Consider the following 19387-nt stretch of genomic DNA (forward strand, 5'->3'; position numbering starts at 1 on the left):
GTTTCATATCCGAGTCACGGCACCATTATGTTGCTCCCCCATTCGCGGAGGAATGACACAGGACCCTGCGCTGTTCTTTTGTCTGCTCGGCCCTTCCTGGGTTTGCTGCTGGTCCTTCCCGGGTTGGTTGCCGACCCCTCCACCTCCGTGGAGGGGCGGCCCCCCCGCCACTTTCCCCGCTTCCGTGGAGGAGCGGCACACCGCTGGCCGGCTCTCTCGGGGGCTGCTCAGGTGTTCCTTCAGATGTTCCTGGTGCATGTTGTCTCTCTCCTCCTTTATAGTCCTCTTCCACCAATCCCAACTCTGCTACCCACATGCCAAGCAAGCTGCTCTCCTCCAATCAGGAACAGGATCAGCTCCTGCAGCTTATCAGTCAAATTGGCGAGAGGCAGCTGCGTAGAGGTTGCTTGCTCCCTTTCAGCGCCATATTGTGGGAGAGCAGATGCATAGAATAAGTCTTAATTCGAGTAACTTAGTCTAGTCTCAGTTGCTCCCCACATCCCAGGCCACAGCAGAGAGCTGGATCAGAAGTGGAGCAGCTGGGACTAGAACCCATGCCCATATGGGGGCCGGTTGCACAGGCAGAGGATTAACCTACTGTGCTGCAGTGCCGCCCCCCAACTGGCGTTATTTCTATAATTCTATACAAATAACTGTTGATACTTAAAAACTTATAGGGATTATTCAGGGAAAGTAATCATATAATTTAGGAGATATAAAGTTTGTTTAGAGGGCTGGTGTTGTGGTGTAGTGTGTAAAGCTGCTGCCTGGGATGTTGGCATCCCATGTAGGCAGCAATTCATGTCTTGGCTTCTCCACTTCTTTTTTATTTAATAAATGTAAATTTACAAAGTGCAACTTTTGCATTGTTGTGGCTTTTCCCCCATAACCTCCCTTCCACCCGTAGCCCTCCCATCTCCCACTCCCTCTCCCGTCCCACTCTTCATCAAGTTTCATTTTCAATTATCTTTATATACAGGATCAACTTAGTATATACTAAGCAAAGATTTCAACAGACTGCACCCACACAACCACACAAGATATAGAATACTGTTCAACTAGTAGTTTTATCGTTAATTCTCATGGTACAACACATTAAGGACAGAGATCCTATGTGGGGAGCATGTGCCCAGTGACTCCCGTTGATTTAACAATTGGCACTCTTATTTATGATGTCAGCAATCACCCGAGGCTCTTGCCATGAGCTTTCGAGGCTATGGAAGCCCCTTGAGTTCACCAACTCTGAACATATTTAGTCAAGGCCATATCGCAGTGGAGGTTCCTTCCTCTCTTCAGAGAAAGGTGCCTCCTTTTTTGATGGCCCATTCTTTCTGCTGGGGTCTTGTTCACCAAGATCTTTCATTCAGGTTGTTTTTGCCACAGTGTCTTGGCTTTCCATGCCTGTGAGACTCTCATGGGCCTTTTAGCCAGATCTGAATGCCTCAAGGGTTGATTTTGAAGCTGGAGTGCTGTTTAGGGCATTTGCTATTCTATGAGTCTGCTGTGTGTCCTGCTTCCCCTGCAGGATCATTCTCTCCCTTTTATTTACATCCTTCATTATTTGTAGACACTGGTCTTATTTCTGAAATCTCTTTGACACTTTATCTTTTTGATCAATTATGTACTTAAACTTATCACTTCAACAAGTGAGATGGCATTGGTACAGGCCTCCGTGATAAGATTGAATTGGAAGCCCCTGGCACATTTCTAGCTCTACCATTGAGGTAAGTCCGAGTGAGCACGTACTGACCTGTATTTCTCCTCCCTCTCTTATTCCCACTCTTATATTTAACAGAGATCACTTTTCTGTTAATTTTAAACGCCTAAGAATAATTGTGTATTAATTACAGAGTTCAACCAATGGTATTAAGTAGAATAAAACAACAACAACAACAAAATACTAAAAGGAATAAAATAGTAAGTTGTTCCTCAATAGTCAAGACAAGGGCTGATCACATCATTGTTTCTCATAGTGTCCATTTCAGTTCAACGGGTTTCCTTTTAGGTGCTCGATTAGTTGTCACAGATCAGGGAGAACATATGATATTTGCCCCTTTGGGACTGGCTTATTTCACTCGGCATGATGTTTTCCAGATTCCTCCATTTTGTTGCAAATGACTGGATTTCATTGTTTTTTACTGTTGTATAGTATTCTATAGAGTACATGTCCCATAATTTCTTTATCCAGTCTTCTGTTGATGGGCATTTAGGTTGATTCCATGTCCTAGCTATTGTGAATTGAGCTGCAATAAACATTGAGGTGCAAACAACTCTTTTTTTTTCCAGTGTAATTCCCCTTGGGTAAATTCCAAAGAGTGGGATGGCTGGGTCATGTGGTAGGGCTATATTCAGGTTTCTGAGGACCCTCCAAACTGTCTTCCATAGTGGCTGTACCAGTTTGCATTTCCACCAACAGTGGATTAGTGTCCCTTTTCCCCCACATCCTCACCAGCATCTGTTGTTAGTTGATTTCTGTATGTGAGCCATTCTAACCGGGGTGAGGTGAAACCTCATTGTGGTATTGATTTGCATTTCCCTGATGGCTAGGGATCCTGGGCTGCTCCACTTCTAATCTAGCTCCTTGCTAATGGTCTGGGGAAAGCAGTGGAAGATGGCCCAAGTGTTTGGGCACCTTCCACTCACATGGGAAACCTGAATGAAACTCTTGTCTCCTAGGTTTGGCCTGGCTTAGCCCTGGCTATTGTGATCACTTGGGAAATGAATTTAGGTTTTCTCTGTCTCTGTATTTCCCTCTCTCTCTCTGTAACTCTGACTTTCAAACTAATAAATGAATCTCTAATAAAACTTCAGTAGAAATTTATTTTAAAAAGTAGAAAATAAAGTTTGTTTAGTGTGATACAGTTGAATTCCTATAGGTGATGTGAGTACCTGATAATTTGGCAATTAAGTCTCAGTGAGAAATGCTAAAAGATGTACAATACTTTTGGCATATATAATCTGACAATAAACATGGGCTACATGAATGAAACATTTCCCCATCAGTCCCCGCCTGTCCAGCCCCACAGTCTCTACAGTCTCAGCTCATATTCCTTTATTCTTAGAAGACTATATGGACTCCAACTGTTTTCTCTGCCTTTGATGTCTTCATTCTGTAATCCTTAATGTCTACTATTGTCAGATTGAACCTTACTAAAATCTGTTGTAATCTAGTCCTTCCTCCTTGAAAACTTTTCAGACTCCTACTGTCTACCTAACTCCCTAGCTTTAGGCTTGACACTGCCTGCAGTTTGGTCAAATTTAGCTTTTGAGCCTACCAATAAATCCGAAGACACTTTGATTAAAAGTTCTTACCTTTGCTTGAAATATCTTTTAATTTTTCATTATTTCTGTCAAACTGTCTCCATTCTTCAAGACCTAGTTAACATTACCTCTGTCAGGATGCTCTACATTTTCACTGCTCTAGCAGAAGTGAGCTCACCTTTCTTTTTGCATGCCTATAACACCATTTGTAATAATTCATATGGAGCTTAACCTAAAATAGTGTGCAAGTGAGTGTGCGTGAGTGTTGAGGGTGTACTGTTGCCTCTACTCTGTATTTTCTTTAGGACAGGAAAGCTATTTTATAATAACCTATACCACATAGTCTAAGGTCTTTCATAGCAGAGGTGGTACTCAACAAATATTGACTGAATTGATTTAAAGGAGATTGAACATTATTTTTTGAAAAGAGACCTCAACTGAAACTTGTTTTGGGTAAGTGTGTTGAGGAAGATTAACTACTAAGCTATGAGTTAAACATGCATTCTCCTCTCATATAGGTGGATCCCAGTATCATCCTTCATGCCTCTGTTTCCATTGGAAAGCGGAGTCCCTCCAGCAGTCAAGTGAGCAGCAGGAGTCCAATAGCACTGTCAACCCTGGGGCCTGCCGCCAGTGTGTGGCTGATCACGAAGGTACCTAAGAATGTCTGCTCTTAGTGAGTGACTTCCCATTGCTGGCTGGCTCCCTGTGCTGCTCCAGCAGCTGGTGCTCTCGTGCACGTAAGAATAAATCAAAGTGTGGTCCGCTGTTAGTTGTTACAAATGCCTTCACTGCTCTTGGTATTGTCTAATCCCAGAAGCCTCTGTGGATCCCCAAGTGAGCATTTAGCGAACTACAGAAATGATCCCTGAAAGTATAATTTTCCAAGTGAGCATTTAGTTCACTTCTAGACATGTTGGTTAATTCTTACCTCCAAGTATACTTAAATTAAGCATAGAACTTATTTATAATCCAGACTCATCATTTGCATGAGGTTTACATGTCATTTGCTTTTACTCCTTAGTCTTGATTGAGCCTCACCAACTCAGCTTCATTGAGCCTGGTAAGATAGCACCAAGTCGTGACTCACCATAGGGTTTAGCAAAGAAAAAGATTTAAAAGAAACCACTGAGTATAAAATGTGAATACAGCCTAACACATTTTATACCTGTGTATTAGAAATATTTAGTTTTTAGAATTTATTATCATACTATTGAGTCTGACTTAAATAAGAACCATACTTTTTAAATATGCATTTGTCTGCATTTATGGTACGGCTAATAAATACCCTTCTAATCCTTCCCTTTGCCACCTCATGGTAGATGATATTGCTGCTTCATAGCACCTCTGTGGGTGTGGAGTCACCTAGTCAAGTTTGCTCCTATCCGCTTTGGAGAGAAGGAGAGATCAAAACTGTTTTCTTAGATGACATTTTGGAGTGCCTTAACTATTGTTCTTTGATTCTCTGAGCATTAAAAGTAAGCATATAGAATATAATTATTATAATATGAAGGCACTACTAAGAGATAATATTTATTTCATGTGACAAAGTAGAATGAGGTTAGATAATCCTGAAATGTGCTTCCAATCCAGAGACCCTATTTGTCCTAGCTGTTTTTACATTGTACTTGTTTCTGATTTAATAACAATACCATCTAGTTTTTGAACATCTGCTATGTGCCAGGTGCCTTTTACACATTTGTTATTTCATTTATTCTTAACAGAACTGAGCATGTTTTCATTATATGAGTTAATAAGTAGCAGAGGAAGGATTCTTGGTCTGTTTGCCTTCCAAACTTAAAAGCCTTTTCACTGTGGTATAAAACATGGCTCTGTATTTGGCCAATCTACTAGGCTGACGGAAGAACTTCTCTTAGCACTGTGTGGCAAAAGTCAAGTCACACATGATGCCTGGTTTAGACTTTTCATCTGGTTAGAGTTGGACCGTTTGATAAGGAATGTCCATTCCTAACTTAATAAACCCATACTTGTCTAAAAGTTTTTCAAAAGTAATAGAAATTTTTACCAGGAATAGAGTGTTGGAGTTAAATCAGAGTTGGGACCCTTTATGTGAGATTAGGAAAGTTACTTATCTACACTACACCACTATAAAATGTAGTTAGTCATACCTGCCTTATACAGTTGCTGTGATGATAAAATGAGAATGCAAATGTGAAGTTCAAACATTGTGTCTGGTATACAGTGCTTAATAAATGGTTGCTAATTTTGTTTACCCTAAGCAGTTCTTATAATTGTATTGACAAGTATGTTCATATGCTTATTAGAATGAAAGTACTTATTGTTTCTTTTCCATACAATAAAAACCTGAGAAATAAAAGTTAGATGTTAAAAAGGAAATAATTTTGAGAATCCCTTTAGATTGAACTCCTTCTTTTAGATCTAAAGTCTTTTACAGAGAATTTTACATGCCCTAAGTCCCCAATAGGTACAGATGGATTTCTCAGTGGTTGTTACTTACTTAATAGGTTATGATGATCATGAAGTTATAAAATGGTTAAATGTTATTAAAATAATATTCCCCACTAATTTCCTTGGCAAAGAATCCTAACATTTAAAATAAATGCAATTCACAAACCACCTTAAAATGCTTAACCCATGATATTTAGACCCAGAGTGAAACTTTAAATTGATACAAAGGTTAAGGATTTGTTTCAATCTTTTCAGTTCACTGAACTTTTTTTTTCCCTGTGCATACATATTTCAAGTAAGCTCTGTAGTTATAACTCTGGCAAGTGACACGTGATGGACCCCAAATCACTGCACTGTGAAATATGCACACACAAAAAAAAAAGACAAATGAAGATATCAAGGTCTGTTTTATTTTGCACTGAACTGTAAAATGCCACCCTTGTCGGACAGAGGATCACTGCATCTGAGCAGGGCTCACTGACTGCTAAGTTGTGGGTAGTGTTTCACTTTCAGCAACTGTTAATATCCAGGGTTATCCAGGCATAATGACCTCACTATTTGTGACACATTGTTGAATTTTCTGGTTCTTTTAACTTATTTAGACCTTTCTCCCCCTCTCTATTCATTGGAAGGCTGGAATGATCCTGAGCAGAGCGATAACTCAGGGCTGTCTTGCTATTGGTCATCCAGTCAGAGTCAGTGCTGCGGAGGGAACATCACTAGAAGGATATAAATTAGTCCTACAGAAAAGGTAATACCTATGAGTTATTTAGCTCAATAATACATGATAATTGTAAGAATTCTGAGCTGTCCAATTTTGATGGTTTCTGGCTTCAATGTTTATTTTTTAATAAGCCCTTCTCTTTTTATTTTTATTTATTTTTAAAGATGTATTTGCTAGGAAGGCCAAGTAACAGAGAGAGAGACAGAGAGAGAGAGACAGAGAGAGACAAAGAGACAAAGATCTTTCCACTTGCTCACTCTCAAATGCTTGCAACTGCCAGAGCTATGCCAGGCCAAATCAGGAGCCAGGAACTGCAGGTCTCCCCTGTGGCTGGCAGGGCCCTAAGTACTTTGGACATCATTTGATGCTTTACCAGGCCATTAGCAGGAAGCTAGATTGGAAACAGAGCATCCGGGACTCAGAACTGGCATCATAAGTGGTGACTTAACTTGCTGTGCCAAAACACTGGATCCTAGAATATTTGTTAAGTGTTTAAGTTTGTGTTCATTATATCAATATTAACATAAATCTAAAATAAGCTTGAAAATTCATGCCATTTAGTTTTGAAGTGTTTTAAAAATATTTTAGGATCTGGCACTGTGGCATAGTTGCCTAAGCCACCACCTACAGTGCTGGCATCCCACATAGGCACTGGATAGAGTCCTAGCTGCTCCACTTCTGATCCAGCTCTCTGCTATGGCCCGGGAACGCAGTAGAAGATGGCCCAAGTGCTTGGGCCCTGCATCTGCATGGGAGACCCAGAAGCTCCTGGCTCCCAACTTCAGATTGGCACAGCTCACATTTGGGGAGTGGATGGAAGATCTCTTTCTCTGTCTCTACCTTTTTCTGTAACTCTGCCTATCAAATATATCTTTTTTTAATTTATTTTTTATTTTTTACTTTTTTTTGACAGGCGGAGTTAGTGAGAGAGAGAGAGAGACAGAGAAAAAGGTCTTCCTTCCATTGCTTCACTCCCCAAATGGCCATCACGGCCCGGCACGCTGCGCCAATCTGAAGCCAGGAGCCAGGTGCTTCCTCCTGGTCTCCTATGCAGGTGCAAAGGCCAAGCACTTGGGCCATCCTCCACTGTCTTCCCGGGCCACAACAGAGAGCTAGACTGGAAGAGGAGCAACCGGGACAGAACCGGTGCCCCAACTGGGACTAGAACCTGGGGTGCCACACCACAGGTGGAGGATTAACCTAGTGAGCCATGGCACCTGCCCAAATAAATAAATCTTTAAAAAAATTTTAAAAAGTGAAATGTTGACCTTCAGTATGTACCTGTGTTGTAAACAAGCTGCTGCTTTCCTCTATGATTATCAGAACTCATTTCTTTATATCTGTTTGTAGTTAGAAAAAAATTTCTGTGTGTATTCTTAACCCTTTATCTTATGAATATGAAATATTAAACTGTGAAAGAAAAATTATGAGAACAAAAAAATTGCTGTCTTGTAAGCGACTGTAAATGTTCTCTATTTTTTTCTGACTTGGGAAGCTGCAATCAAACATTTAGAAAATGGATTGCAAAAAATGAGCAATGAGAAAGAACATTGATTTATTTTTAATTGTGTGGAAATGTTATTTTCCATATGCTTTCTTTTTCTTGATGGCTCAAGTACTCGGGTCCCTGTCACTCATGTTAAAGACCTGGATTGAATTCCTGGCTCCCAGCTTTGGCCTAGTCCAGCCCTAGCTATTTCAGGCACTGGGGAAATAAACCAGCGCATGGAAGAGTGGTCCCCTCCCCCTCCAAATAAAATGAAAATAAAGAATTAATTGATTAACTATATATATATATAATTAAAATTTTAGAGAACAAAAGCAATTAATAAGAATATTATAGAAATTTCTGCCTCTCCCCAAAATTTGTGAGACAGAGTTAAGTTTGATTAAATATAAAGATGAAGAGATAGTATAGAAAAAGATATTGCAAAAAAAGATATCATGGAGAATTAGGAACCTCAGGCACCTACTTCTGAAATGACTGGAGAATTTTGTTAAGGAATCATATCTTCTGAGCTAAGTCTAAGTTAAAAAAAACCTACAGTATGATGAAGTTAATTATGCATAAATTAACTAATCATGTATTCATTAATATTTAGAAACCTTAAAAAGGTAGGACAAATGAATTAAATTAAGTGTAACAGGATGTTAAACAAGACTTTTCCTCCTGCCTCTGAGTTTTGACAGGAACATCAAAGGTTGGGAATGTGAGCTATCAGGTAATACTGTTTTCTTAGGCAAGGTACTTTCAGATCTGGGAAGAGCACAGAAAGGCAGGAGTCCAAACTGGCTCAGGACACATCCGTTTTATATAAGGGAAAGCAAGAAATACTGGGTGTGTTGAAGTGAGTGCTTGATAACAATATGGATCTTCAGATCCTTATCCTTAGGGATTTTCATTCTGAAGATCTAGCCCCACAGAAGTCCACATGAACAGGTGTTGAAAGTGATTCCAATTATTCCAACTGTGGGGAGGTTGGCTGCATATGGTTTGTGCATGATACTTTTGGAAACAATCAACTAGAATGACAAGAGCAGTCAGAAAAGGAAGGGCCAGATATTTAAAGCTGTGAAATTGGGTTGGGCATCCTGGCACAGTAGATTAATCTCTCACTTAGGATGCCTGCATCTCATATTAGAGTGTGGGTCCCTGTCCAGCTACACTGCTTCCAATCCAGCATCCTGCTAGGGCATCCTAGAAGGAAACAGATGGTGCCTGGAGTGCGTAGGGCCCTGCCATTCACATGGGATACCTAGATGGAATTTGTGGCTCTTGACTTTGAACTGGCCACTGCCAGTTGTTGCAGGTTTTTGGGGAGTGAACCAAATGTCTCTGTGTCCCCCTCCCTTTCTCTTGGTGGCTCTGAATGAATGAATGATTAAATAAATAAATAAATCTTTTACAATGTGGGCTACAGAGAGGTGCACTGAGCTGGTCAAAACCAAAATGCTAGGTAGTATCCAAACAGGTACTAGAACCCAGAGTGTCTGCCTCTCAGCTCAGCAGATTTCCAGTTAGATTAGATACATATCACACATGTTATTTTGGCTAATTTGAGCATTGAAAATGGAATCACCATTTTAGTCTCTCTGATTATAATTTGAAACATAATCTAAGTGATTTACCATACATTGATCCACACATAAATATTTTCATACAGTTGTGTTCAAATAATCACCAGGGGCTGGTGTCATGGCATAGCAGGTTAAGCTGCCACCTGTTACACCAGCATCTCATGTGGTCTCCAGTTTGAGTCTTGGCTACTTCACTTGCAATCTGGCTTCTTGCTAACACACCTGGGAAAGCAATGGAAGGTGGCCCAGTTCCTTGGGCCCCTGCTACCACCTGGGAGACCTGGATGGAGCTTCTGGCTCATGGCGTCAGCATAGTCCAGCCCCAGTTGTTGCAACCATTTGGGGAGTGAACCAGTGATGGAAGATTTTCTCTCTTTCTCTCTCTGTAAATCTGCCTTTAAAATAAATAAATAAATCTTTTTTAAAAATCACCAAATAATTTGATTTATTTTTGACAGGCAGAGTGGACAGTGAGAGAGAGAGACAGAGAGAAAGGTCTTCCTTTGCTGTTGGTTCACCCTCCAATGGCCACCGCAGCCGGCACACTGCGGCCAGCGCACTGCATTGATCCGAAGCCAGGAGCCAGGTACTTCTGGTCTCCCATGCAGGTGCAGGGCCCAAGCACTTGGGCCATCCTCCTCTGCCTTCCCAGGCCACAGCAGAGAGCTGGCCTGGAAGAGGGGCAACCGGGACAGAATCCAGTGCCCTGACTGGGACTAGAACCCAGGGTGCTGGCGCCACAGGCAGAGGATTAGCCTATTGAGCTGCGGTGCTGGCCCCAAATAATTTGATATTATAATACACTCCCTTACAGTGCTGAAAAAGTTCCACATTTCAACTGTTGGATGAAGAAATTAGGAAACAAAATTGCTGTATTTCAAGGCTGTCAATACCAAGCCTAAAAGTATGCTCCTTAAAAAAAAATAAAAAACAGTGATTGTCATAATGCTTTAATGGGGGGCCGGCGCCGTGGTGCACTAGGTTAATCCTCTGCCTGTGGCACCGGCATCCCATGTGGGTGCCAGGTTCTAGTCCCAGTTGCCCCTCTTCCAGTCCAGCTCTCTGCTGTGGCCCGGGAAGGCAGTGGAGGATGGCCCAAGTGCTGGGCCCCTGCACCCGCATAGGAGACCAGGAAGAAGCACCTGGCTCCTGGCTTCAGATCTGCTTAGCTCCAGCTGTTGCTGCCATTTGGGGAGTGAACCAACTGAAGGAAGACCTTTCTCTCTGTTTCTCTGTCTCACTGTCTGTAACTCTACTTGTCAAATAAATAAATAAAAATCTTTAAAAAAATAATGCTTTAATGGAAATGTATTGGCTGTGCTAAAATACAGATCATTTTCATGTGTAAGATCTATAATTCAGTGCAACTTTATAGCTAACAGTCAATCCCTCATTTTACATAAATTTTTCTAGCATATTTCTTCAAGATAAATAAAATATGAAATGTTGATATAGTTTTTCAAACTATAAGTCACATGAAACTGGCAATTCATGTACTGATATTAACCAGAAAACTCAATTTTATCTTCATTTCAGTTTTCACTTTGTGAATTCGTATCATCTTCTCCCAAGAATAATACAGCAGGAAAGATGTCCACCCAAATGGCAGCTGCTTAAGGGCAGAGAGCATGTATATCCTCAGAACTGATCACAGTTATTAGATAAAGCTATCTTTGAATAAAGAGATCTATAAATAAAATGTCAGAACGCTACTGTCCTAAAAGTTACTATAACCATCGTGAAAAAGTTTTAAATTTAGTATATGGCTCCTTAGGGAATTTAAAAGATCTAAATCTTATGGCTAAAGAACATTAGATTACCCCTCGAGTAATAAAATTTACTCGCATTTGTCAGATTTTATCATGGCTTTAAATCTATTCAAGCTTATATTTGCTTAGAAAAGTTTACTAAGCATATGTATTTTTGTATTTTATATATAAGCCCTTGGAGCATGCCAGTAGTAGTCCTATTGAGAGTCTATAACTCTAAGTTATCTTTATATTTTACTAACATGTGCTGCCATGTTAGGCCAGGCGAGAAAGTACTACTCTAATTTAAAGTAACTTCTTTAAAAATGAAAGTTCTACACACAAAAGTGCATCTGTTTATTTTCAACACATTTTATATGTTAAAAAAATCAAATTTAAATGCAATATGCAGAAATGTGATGCCCATATGAGAATCGTTAGAGAAATATGCCATATTAAGACTTTCATCTTTTTTTTTTTTACCAATATTCATTAAACTAAACAAGAATAGGGGCCAGCAGCATTGTGGCACAGTGAGTTAAACTGCTGCTTGCCATGCCTGCATCCCATATTGGAGCTGCTCTTCAAATTCCGGCTGCCCTGCTTCCCATCCAGCTCCTCGCTAATGCTTCTGGAAGAGTAGCAGATGATAGCCCAAGAGTTTGGACCTCTGTCGTCCACATGACAGACCTAGTTGGAGCTCCTGGCTCTTGGCTTTCACCTGGCCTAATCCCAGCCATTGTGGTCATTTGTGGAATTAGCCAGTCAATGAAACATGTCTTTTCTTTTGCTGTCTCTCTCTCACTGTCACTCTGCCCTTCAACCAAGTAAAATGAATATTTAAAAACAAAGGAAATTCAAAAATACCAACAGCATCAATAATGAGAGAATAAAGGAAAATGAAAGAGCAGTATTTCGTCACAAGCACCATAACACGTGTTGGACTATGGTTGAGAGACTCGAGTCAATTTAGTGCCATGCTCTCATTTTCCAGATGAGGGAACTGAGGACTAACTGTCCGGGAAGCTATATTGTTGTAAGGACACATATACATGCCTAAATAGATGATCTAGAAAGAGATAAATGTATCAGTCAGGTAGGTAGAGAGCCATTGAGAATCTATAAATAAACATATCTGTGTATGTGTGTTTATGTGTGTACACATGGATGTATGAATTCTTTGAAATATTCCACTAATCAGATGGTAGGGGCTAGAAGGCAGCCCATGGCCTCAGTTCAGTTTGGGCAAAATTTCACAGACAAATGCTCATCGTTTCCTAATTGACTGTAAGGATGATTGTCATCACACATCACAATCATAAATCTGTTTTCCCAGACAGCCTCAAACGGCTCCGATGTCCACCAGTGCTACCTGGGCCAAAAGTAGAACCCACAGAGAGGACAAGGAAAAGGGATTTTGTCTTTGTGATTAAAAAAAATTAAAGGTGCATTTTATTTATCTGAAAGGCACAGAGAGAGAGAGAGAGAGAGAAAGAGAGAGAGAAGCAGAGGGAGAAAGAGATTATCCATCTGGTAGTTAACACCCATAGTTACAGGGGCTGGGCCAAGCTGAAGCCAAAAGTCAGGAAAGCCACCAGTGTCTCCCATATGGCTGGGGGTGGTAGGGGTCCAAGTACTTCAGCTATCAGCTACTGCCTTTCCGTGCACAATTAGTACAAGGCAGGATTGGAAGCAGAGTACCCAGGAAATGAACCAGTGCTCCAACATGGGATGTTGTCATAAGCAGGAAGCGGCTTAACCCACTGTTCCACAATGCCAGCCCTGTGATTGTTAACATACTAAGAATAGAGATAATTTTCATTCAGCAGTCCATATCTATGAAATTGCACAGACACTTTTCTATTTGAAGTTGATATTTTTGATAGTATTGTCTACATGTGTGAACATTACTTTTGTCTTCTGCTATTGCCAGGTATTATACTTGTTGCCTATATTTAAATGTTTTTAATGTAATCTGGCAAATGTTGGCTAGTTATCACTTTATTTCCAGCAAAAGCTAAGTGGCAGAAAAAGATTATTTAATATTTGACAGGATTCCTTAAGAGTCTGAAATTTATTTTATGGGTGTTTTTTTTTTAAGATTTATTTATTTACTTGAAAGTCAGAGTTAAACAGAGACAGAAGGAGAGGCAGAGAGAGAGAAGTCTTCCATCCACTGGTTCACTCCCCAGATGACCGCAACGGTCGGAGCTGTGCTGATCTGAAGCCAGGAGCCAGGAGCTTCTTCCAGGTCTCCCACATGGGTACAGCGGCCCAAGGACTTGGGGCATCCTTCACTGCTTTCCCAGGCCATAGCAGAGAGCTGGATTGGAAGTGGAACAGCCTGGACTTGAACTGGCGCCCATATGGCATGCCGGCATTGCAGGCAGTGGCTTTACTCGCTACACCCCGTCTTTTATGGGTCTTTAAAAAATCATTTATTTTAGATTCAGTGGGGAAGAGAGGGAGATTAAAAGAGAAAGCACTCCCATCTACTGGCTTATTCTCCAATGCTCTCAACATCCAGGACTCAAATGGGCTGAATCCAGGAACCAGGAACTGAATCTAGGTCTCCCACATGGTTGGCAGACATCCAATTGCTTAAGCCATCACTACTGCCTCCAGGATCTGCATTAGGAGGAAGCTGGAGTGAGGAGGCCTTGCACCTTTGTACCCCAAGATGGGCTGTAGGAGTCCTAACTGTCATCTTCACCACCACACCAAAAATGCCTGCCTCTGAATCATTTTTAAGATAGAAAACTCAGCCCTTTATTCTGATGGAGGAAGTCTATAGCCCAAAGATAGGTGAGAAACAAGTATCCTTTGGTAGTTCCATCTATCCATTTACATGTAGCGGTAGCAAGTTCTGAAAAGTCTTTACAGGTCAGACAGGTAATAGGAAGGCAGGAGGTTGGGTCAGGCTAGTATGGGGACTGCTGTAAGACATGGTGGAGAATATAGTGAACTGGAGAAAATATGTCTCATCTAAGTGGACAGTTACCACGCAGTTCTGACTGAGACATCATGACAGAATTCATGCCTATTGCTTCCTCTTCTAATTGTTTTTCAAGAAAAACTAAGTATGTAATTTTGTGCATGTCATCTATTTCTAAAGGCTCATGACTAATTTAAAGATCTTAATAATGTACAGTGGTTTTTATCCTCTATAATCTGACCTCTGTGTGGGTGTATGTGTCTGTGTGTGCATTTCTTTAATTAATATTCTAGTTTAAAACTGAAGGTCAAGTCCTGCATAGCCAAATTCCTTATGAATGAAACACTATCAACATTAAATGGTGGTCTGAAAATAACTTTGATTCATTTGGTTTATCTATAAGAAGCCCAAGATATCTTTTGAAAAGAAGCACCTATTAATTATTTTTTTTGAGATGGATCAGGTCACTTGGTAATAGCGTTATTGGTTTGCTTTTCATTCACAGATGGTCAGATTCACATAACAGAAAAAATATAAAAATGAAAAATGCGTGCAAGCGCTTGCTACCTGGAATAAGAATAAATTGACACCAAATAAGACATAGCTGAACTAATGAGGCATGATATGTTTACAATTTTCATTGTGAGTTGTCAGGTTGCCACTTTAAGTGCTAGTTCTATTATTTTTAGCCTATAAAAGGCTATGCCTTAATTCATAGCTTTTGTTAAAATCATGTAATACTATTTAGGAAGAGAAGGAAGAAGAATCTCTGGAAGTTGCTGTCACATGAGAGTATCTATTGTTATTTATAATGAAATACGGTTATCTTAAAAAATGCAGTCACACAGGTACTTCTGATGCTTTTGAAATGATAGGTATATTTTAAAGTACATACCCAGAGGTGAGATTAGTTCCAAATATCTGATCCACAATGCCTTCTAAAAAGCCAAGTATAGTCTCTCAGTTAGTGAGAACCTGTAGTTTTCCAATTATGTGCTATTTTACCTCTGCTTTGCAGTAGACTTTCTCAGATAAAGAAGGCAAGTTGCATTAATACGAAGGATTATTTAATCCTCTCTTTCCCTCCCACTTTTACTGTCTAGAATACTCTCTCCTTCTCTTTCACTTTTTTTATAGATTAAATTATTTTTATACAACAATTTTTTAAAGTTACTTGTTATGGTGTTTTTTAGAAATTACCATCTCTTTCCTTAGACAAGCTGTTGCTGTCTCCTCTGGATGCACTAAGGGCCCCGAGTCCTCTGCTTCAGCTCCACTTGTTTCCGTGACAGTCTTGGACAGAACAGCAAGTACCAATTCCAGATCTGCTGATGAGATGCTGTACTGCACTCAGTATCCATTGTGCCCAGGCAGAGAGCCCTGAGGATGATGAGCATGCCAATCTAGCCATGCCCTTCCAAACACCTGCCACTTTCACCTAGGCCACTGATGAACTCCGCCCTCGGAAAGGCCTCTCTCACCATCTCCCTCATAGGGGAGTGGGACTTTCTTCTGCCAAAGGCCATTGGATATTTATAAGATCAATAATAGGCCATACAAAATTATCAATTTAAAAGTTAGCCAGGGCCATCGCCGTGGTGCAGTAGGTTAATCCTCTGCTTGTGACGCCAGCATCCCAAATGGCCACTGGTTCTAGTCCTGGCTACTCTTCTTCCAATCCAGCTCTCTGCTATGACCTGGGAAAGCAGTGAAAGATGGCCCAAGTGCTTGGGCCCCTGCACCCATGTGGGAGACCCGGAGGAGGCTCCTGGCTTCTGGCTTCGGATCGGTGCAGTTCTGGCTGTTGCAGCCAATTGGAGAGTGAACCAGCAGGTGGAAGACCTCTCTCTCTCCCTCTCTGCCTCTCCTCTCTCTGTGTAACTCTGACTTTCAAATAAATAAATAAATCTTTTAAAAAAAGGTAAATGTTTAGTATTTTAGGACAGTATCAACTGCTTTCCAAATTAATTAAACCATGATGAGTGTTCCAGTTGTTCCTTATCCTCACCACTACTTGGCGTAGTCAGTCTTAAACATCAGACATTGTAACAGATATGTTGTGATGCATCATTGTAGGTATTTGGTTCAGTCCAATAATGATGTATGATGTTGAACAGCTTTTCATATTCCACTGGATGTTGACTTTGTTAAAATACTTGTTTAAATAATTTTTCTACTCAATGAACAGAAATTCTTAATTTTGATTAAGCTCAATTTACCAATTTATATAATTTTTAAAGATTTATTTATTTTACTTTAATGTCAGATTTACACAGAGAGAGAAGGAGAGGCAGAAAGAGAGAGGTCTTTCATCCGCAGGTTCACTCCCCAATTGGCCACAACGGCTGAGCTGCACCCATCTGAAGCCAGGAGCCAGGAGCTTCCTCCGGGTCTCCCACACAGGTGCAGGGGCCCAAGGGCTTGGGCCATCTTTTACTGCTTTCTCAGGCCATAGCAGAGAGCTGGATAAGAAGTAGAGCAGCCAGGACTCAAACTGCGCCCATATGGGATGCCGGCACTGCAGACGGCAGCTTTACCCACTATGCCACAGTGCTGGCCCCTCAATTTATATTTTTGTAGATCATGTTTTTGGTATCATATATAAGGAAATTTTGCTAAATACAGGTCATAAATATTTTTCCTATATTTTCACATAAAATATTTAGTTTTAGGTTTCACATTTAGTTGTATGATCTATTTTAAGGGAATTATTATTATTTTTTTTTTTTGACAGGCAGAGTGGACAGTGAGAGAGAGAGACAGAGAGAGAAAGGTCTTCCTTTGCCGCTGGTTCACCCTCCAATGGCCGCCGCTGCAGCTGGCGCACCGCGCTGATCCGATGGCAGGAGCCAGGATCCAGGTGCTTTTCCTGGTCTCCCATGGGGTGCAGGGCCCAAGCACCTGGGCCATCCTCCACTGCACTCCCTGGCCACAGCAGAGAGCTGGCCTGGAAGAGGGGCAACCGGGACAGAATCCGGCGCCCTGACCGGGACTAGAACCCGGTGTGCCGGCGCCACAAGGTGGAGGATTAGCCTATTGAGCCACGGCGCCGGCTGGGAATTATTATTAAACCAATATTGCATTCTGGAATAAACCTCACTTGTTCCTGTATAACTTTTTGTATTTTGTATTCAATTCATTAAAATTTTCTTAAGCATTTTTTGCACGTATATTCATGGGAAGTATTGGTCTATGGTTTTCTTTTTCTATAATGTCTTGTCTAGTTTTTGTTATCAGGTTGATGCTGGTCTCCCAGAATCCATTGGGAAATATTCCCTCTTCTATTCTCTGGACAAAATTGGATATATGTTCTATGTCTTTTCATGTTCAATCCTCCTGTCTTTCTGAATATAAAAAATTCAATTGAAATAGCTCTTTTTTATTATTTTTTATTTTTAAAGATTTATTTTGTTTATTTGAAAGGCAGAGTTATAGAGAGAGGTAGAGACACACAGAGAGAGGTTTTGCATCCACTGGTTCACTCCCCAGTTCACTGCAATGGCCAGAGCTGCGCCAATTTGAAACCAGGAGCCAGGAGCTTCTTCCAGGTCTCCCACACGGGTACAAGGGCCCAAGGACTTGGGCCATCTTCTGCTGCTTTCTCAGGCTGTAGCAGAGAGCTGGATGGGAAGAGAAGCAGCTGGGACTAGAACCAGCACGCATATGGGATGCCAGCACTTCAGGCCAGCTCTTTAACCCGCTGTGCCACAGTGCTGACCAAAATAGCTGTTTTAATATCCTGTCTAATAAATATATATTTTTTGTTAGATTTGTTTTACTTTTATTTAATAAATATAAATTTCTGAAGTACAGTTTATGGCTTACAATGGCTCCCCCCCCCATAGCTTCCCTCCCACCCACAACCCTCTCATCTCCCGTTCCCTCTCCCATTCCATTCACATCAAGATTCATTTTCAATTCTCTTTATATACAGAAGATCAATTTAGTATATACTAAGTACAGATTTCAACAGTTTGCACCCACACCGAAATACAAAGTGTAAAGTACTAATTGAGTACTAGTTATACCATTAATTCACATAGTACAACACATCAAGGACAGAGATCCTACATGGGGAGTAAGCGCACAGGGACTCCTGTTGTTGATTTAACAATTAACACTCTTGTTTATGGCGTCAGTAATCACCCAAGGCTCTTGTCATGAGTTGCCAAGGCCATGGATGCCTTTAGAATTCGCCAACTCCGATCTTATTTACAAGGTCATAGTCAAAGTGGAAGTTCTCTCCTCCCTTCAGAGAAAGGTACCTCCTTCCTTGCTGGCCCGTTCTTTCCGCTGGGATCTCCCTCACAGAGGTCTTTCATTTAGGTCTTTTTTTTTTTTTTTTTTGCCAGAGTGTCTTGGCTTTGGCTTTCCATGCCTGAAATATTCTCATGGGCTTTTTAACCGGATCCAAATGCCTTAAGCGCTGATTCTGAGGCCAAAGTGCTGTTTAGGACATCTGCCAGTCTATGAGTCTGCTTGAGTCTACTGTGTATCCCGCTTCCCATGTTGGATCGTTCTCTCTCTCTCTCTCTTTTTTTTTTTTTTTTTTTTTTTTTAATTTTTTTGACAGGCAGAGTGGACAGTGAGCGAGAGAGACAGAGAGAAAGGTCTTCCTTTGCCGCTGGTTCACCCTCCAATGGCCACCGCAGCTGGTGTGCTGTGGCCTGCACACTGTGCTGATCCGATGGCAGAAGCCAGGTACTTATCCTGGTCTCCCATGGGGTGCAGGGCCCAAGGACTTGGGCCATCCTCCACTGCACTCCCTGGCCACAGCAGAGAGCTGCCTGGAAGAGGGGCAACCGGGACAGAATCCGGCGCCCCGACCGGGACTAGAACCCAGTGTGCTGGCGCCGCAAGGCGGGGGATTAGCCTAGTGAGCCACAGTGCCGGCCGGTTTTCTCCTTTTTAATTCTATCAGTTAGTATTAGCAGATACTAGTCCTGTTTATGTAATCCCTTTGACTCTTAGTCCCATCATTATGATCACTTGTTAACAGAAATTGATCACTTGGACTAGTTAGATGGCATTGGTACATGCCACCTTGATGGGATTGAATTGGAATCCCCTGGCACGTTTCTAACTCTACCATTTGGGGCAAGTCCGATTGAGCATGTCCCAAACTGTACATCTCCTCCCTCTCTTATTCCCACTTTTATATTTAACAGGGATCACTTTTCAGTTAAATTTAAATACCTAAGACTAATTTGT

General features: G+C 41.1%; 1 protein-coding gene across 9 annotated transcripts in view; it reads left to right on the top strand.

Moving 5' to 3' along the window:
• DCDC1 (doublecortin domain containing 1) overlaps window positions 1–19387 on the top strand; it is a 553166-nt gene that overhangs the window by 315020 nt on the left and 218759 nt on the right. For all 9 annotated transcript variants that reach the window (XM_089309905.1, XM_089309913.1, XM_089309931.1 and 6 more), the window contains 2 exons: window positions 3780–3914; window positions 6324–6442. In XM_089309905.1, the coding sequence (XP_089166031.1) occupies window positions 3780–3914; window positions 6324–6442 (254 nt within the window). The remainder of the gene's footprint in view (window positions 1–3779; window positions 3915–6323; window positions 6443–19387) is intronic.

This window comes from Oryctolagus cuniculus, chromosome 1, assembly GCF_051225735.1.
Source record: "Oryctolagus cuniculus isolate XC-2025 breed Fujian yellow rabbit chromosome 1, ASM5122573v1, whole genome shotgun sequence".
Lineage (NCBI taxonomy): Eukaryota > Metazoa > Chordata > Mammalia > Lagomorpha > Leporidae > Oryctolagus > Oryctolagus cuniculus.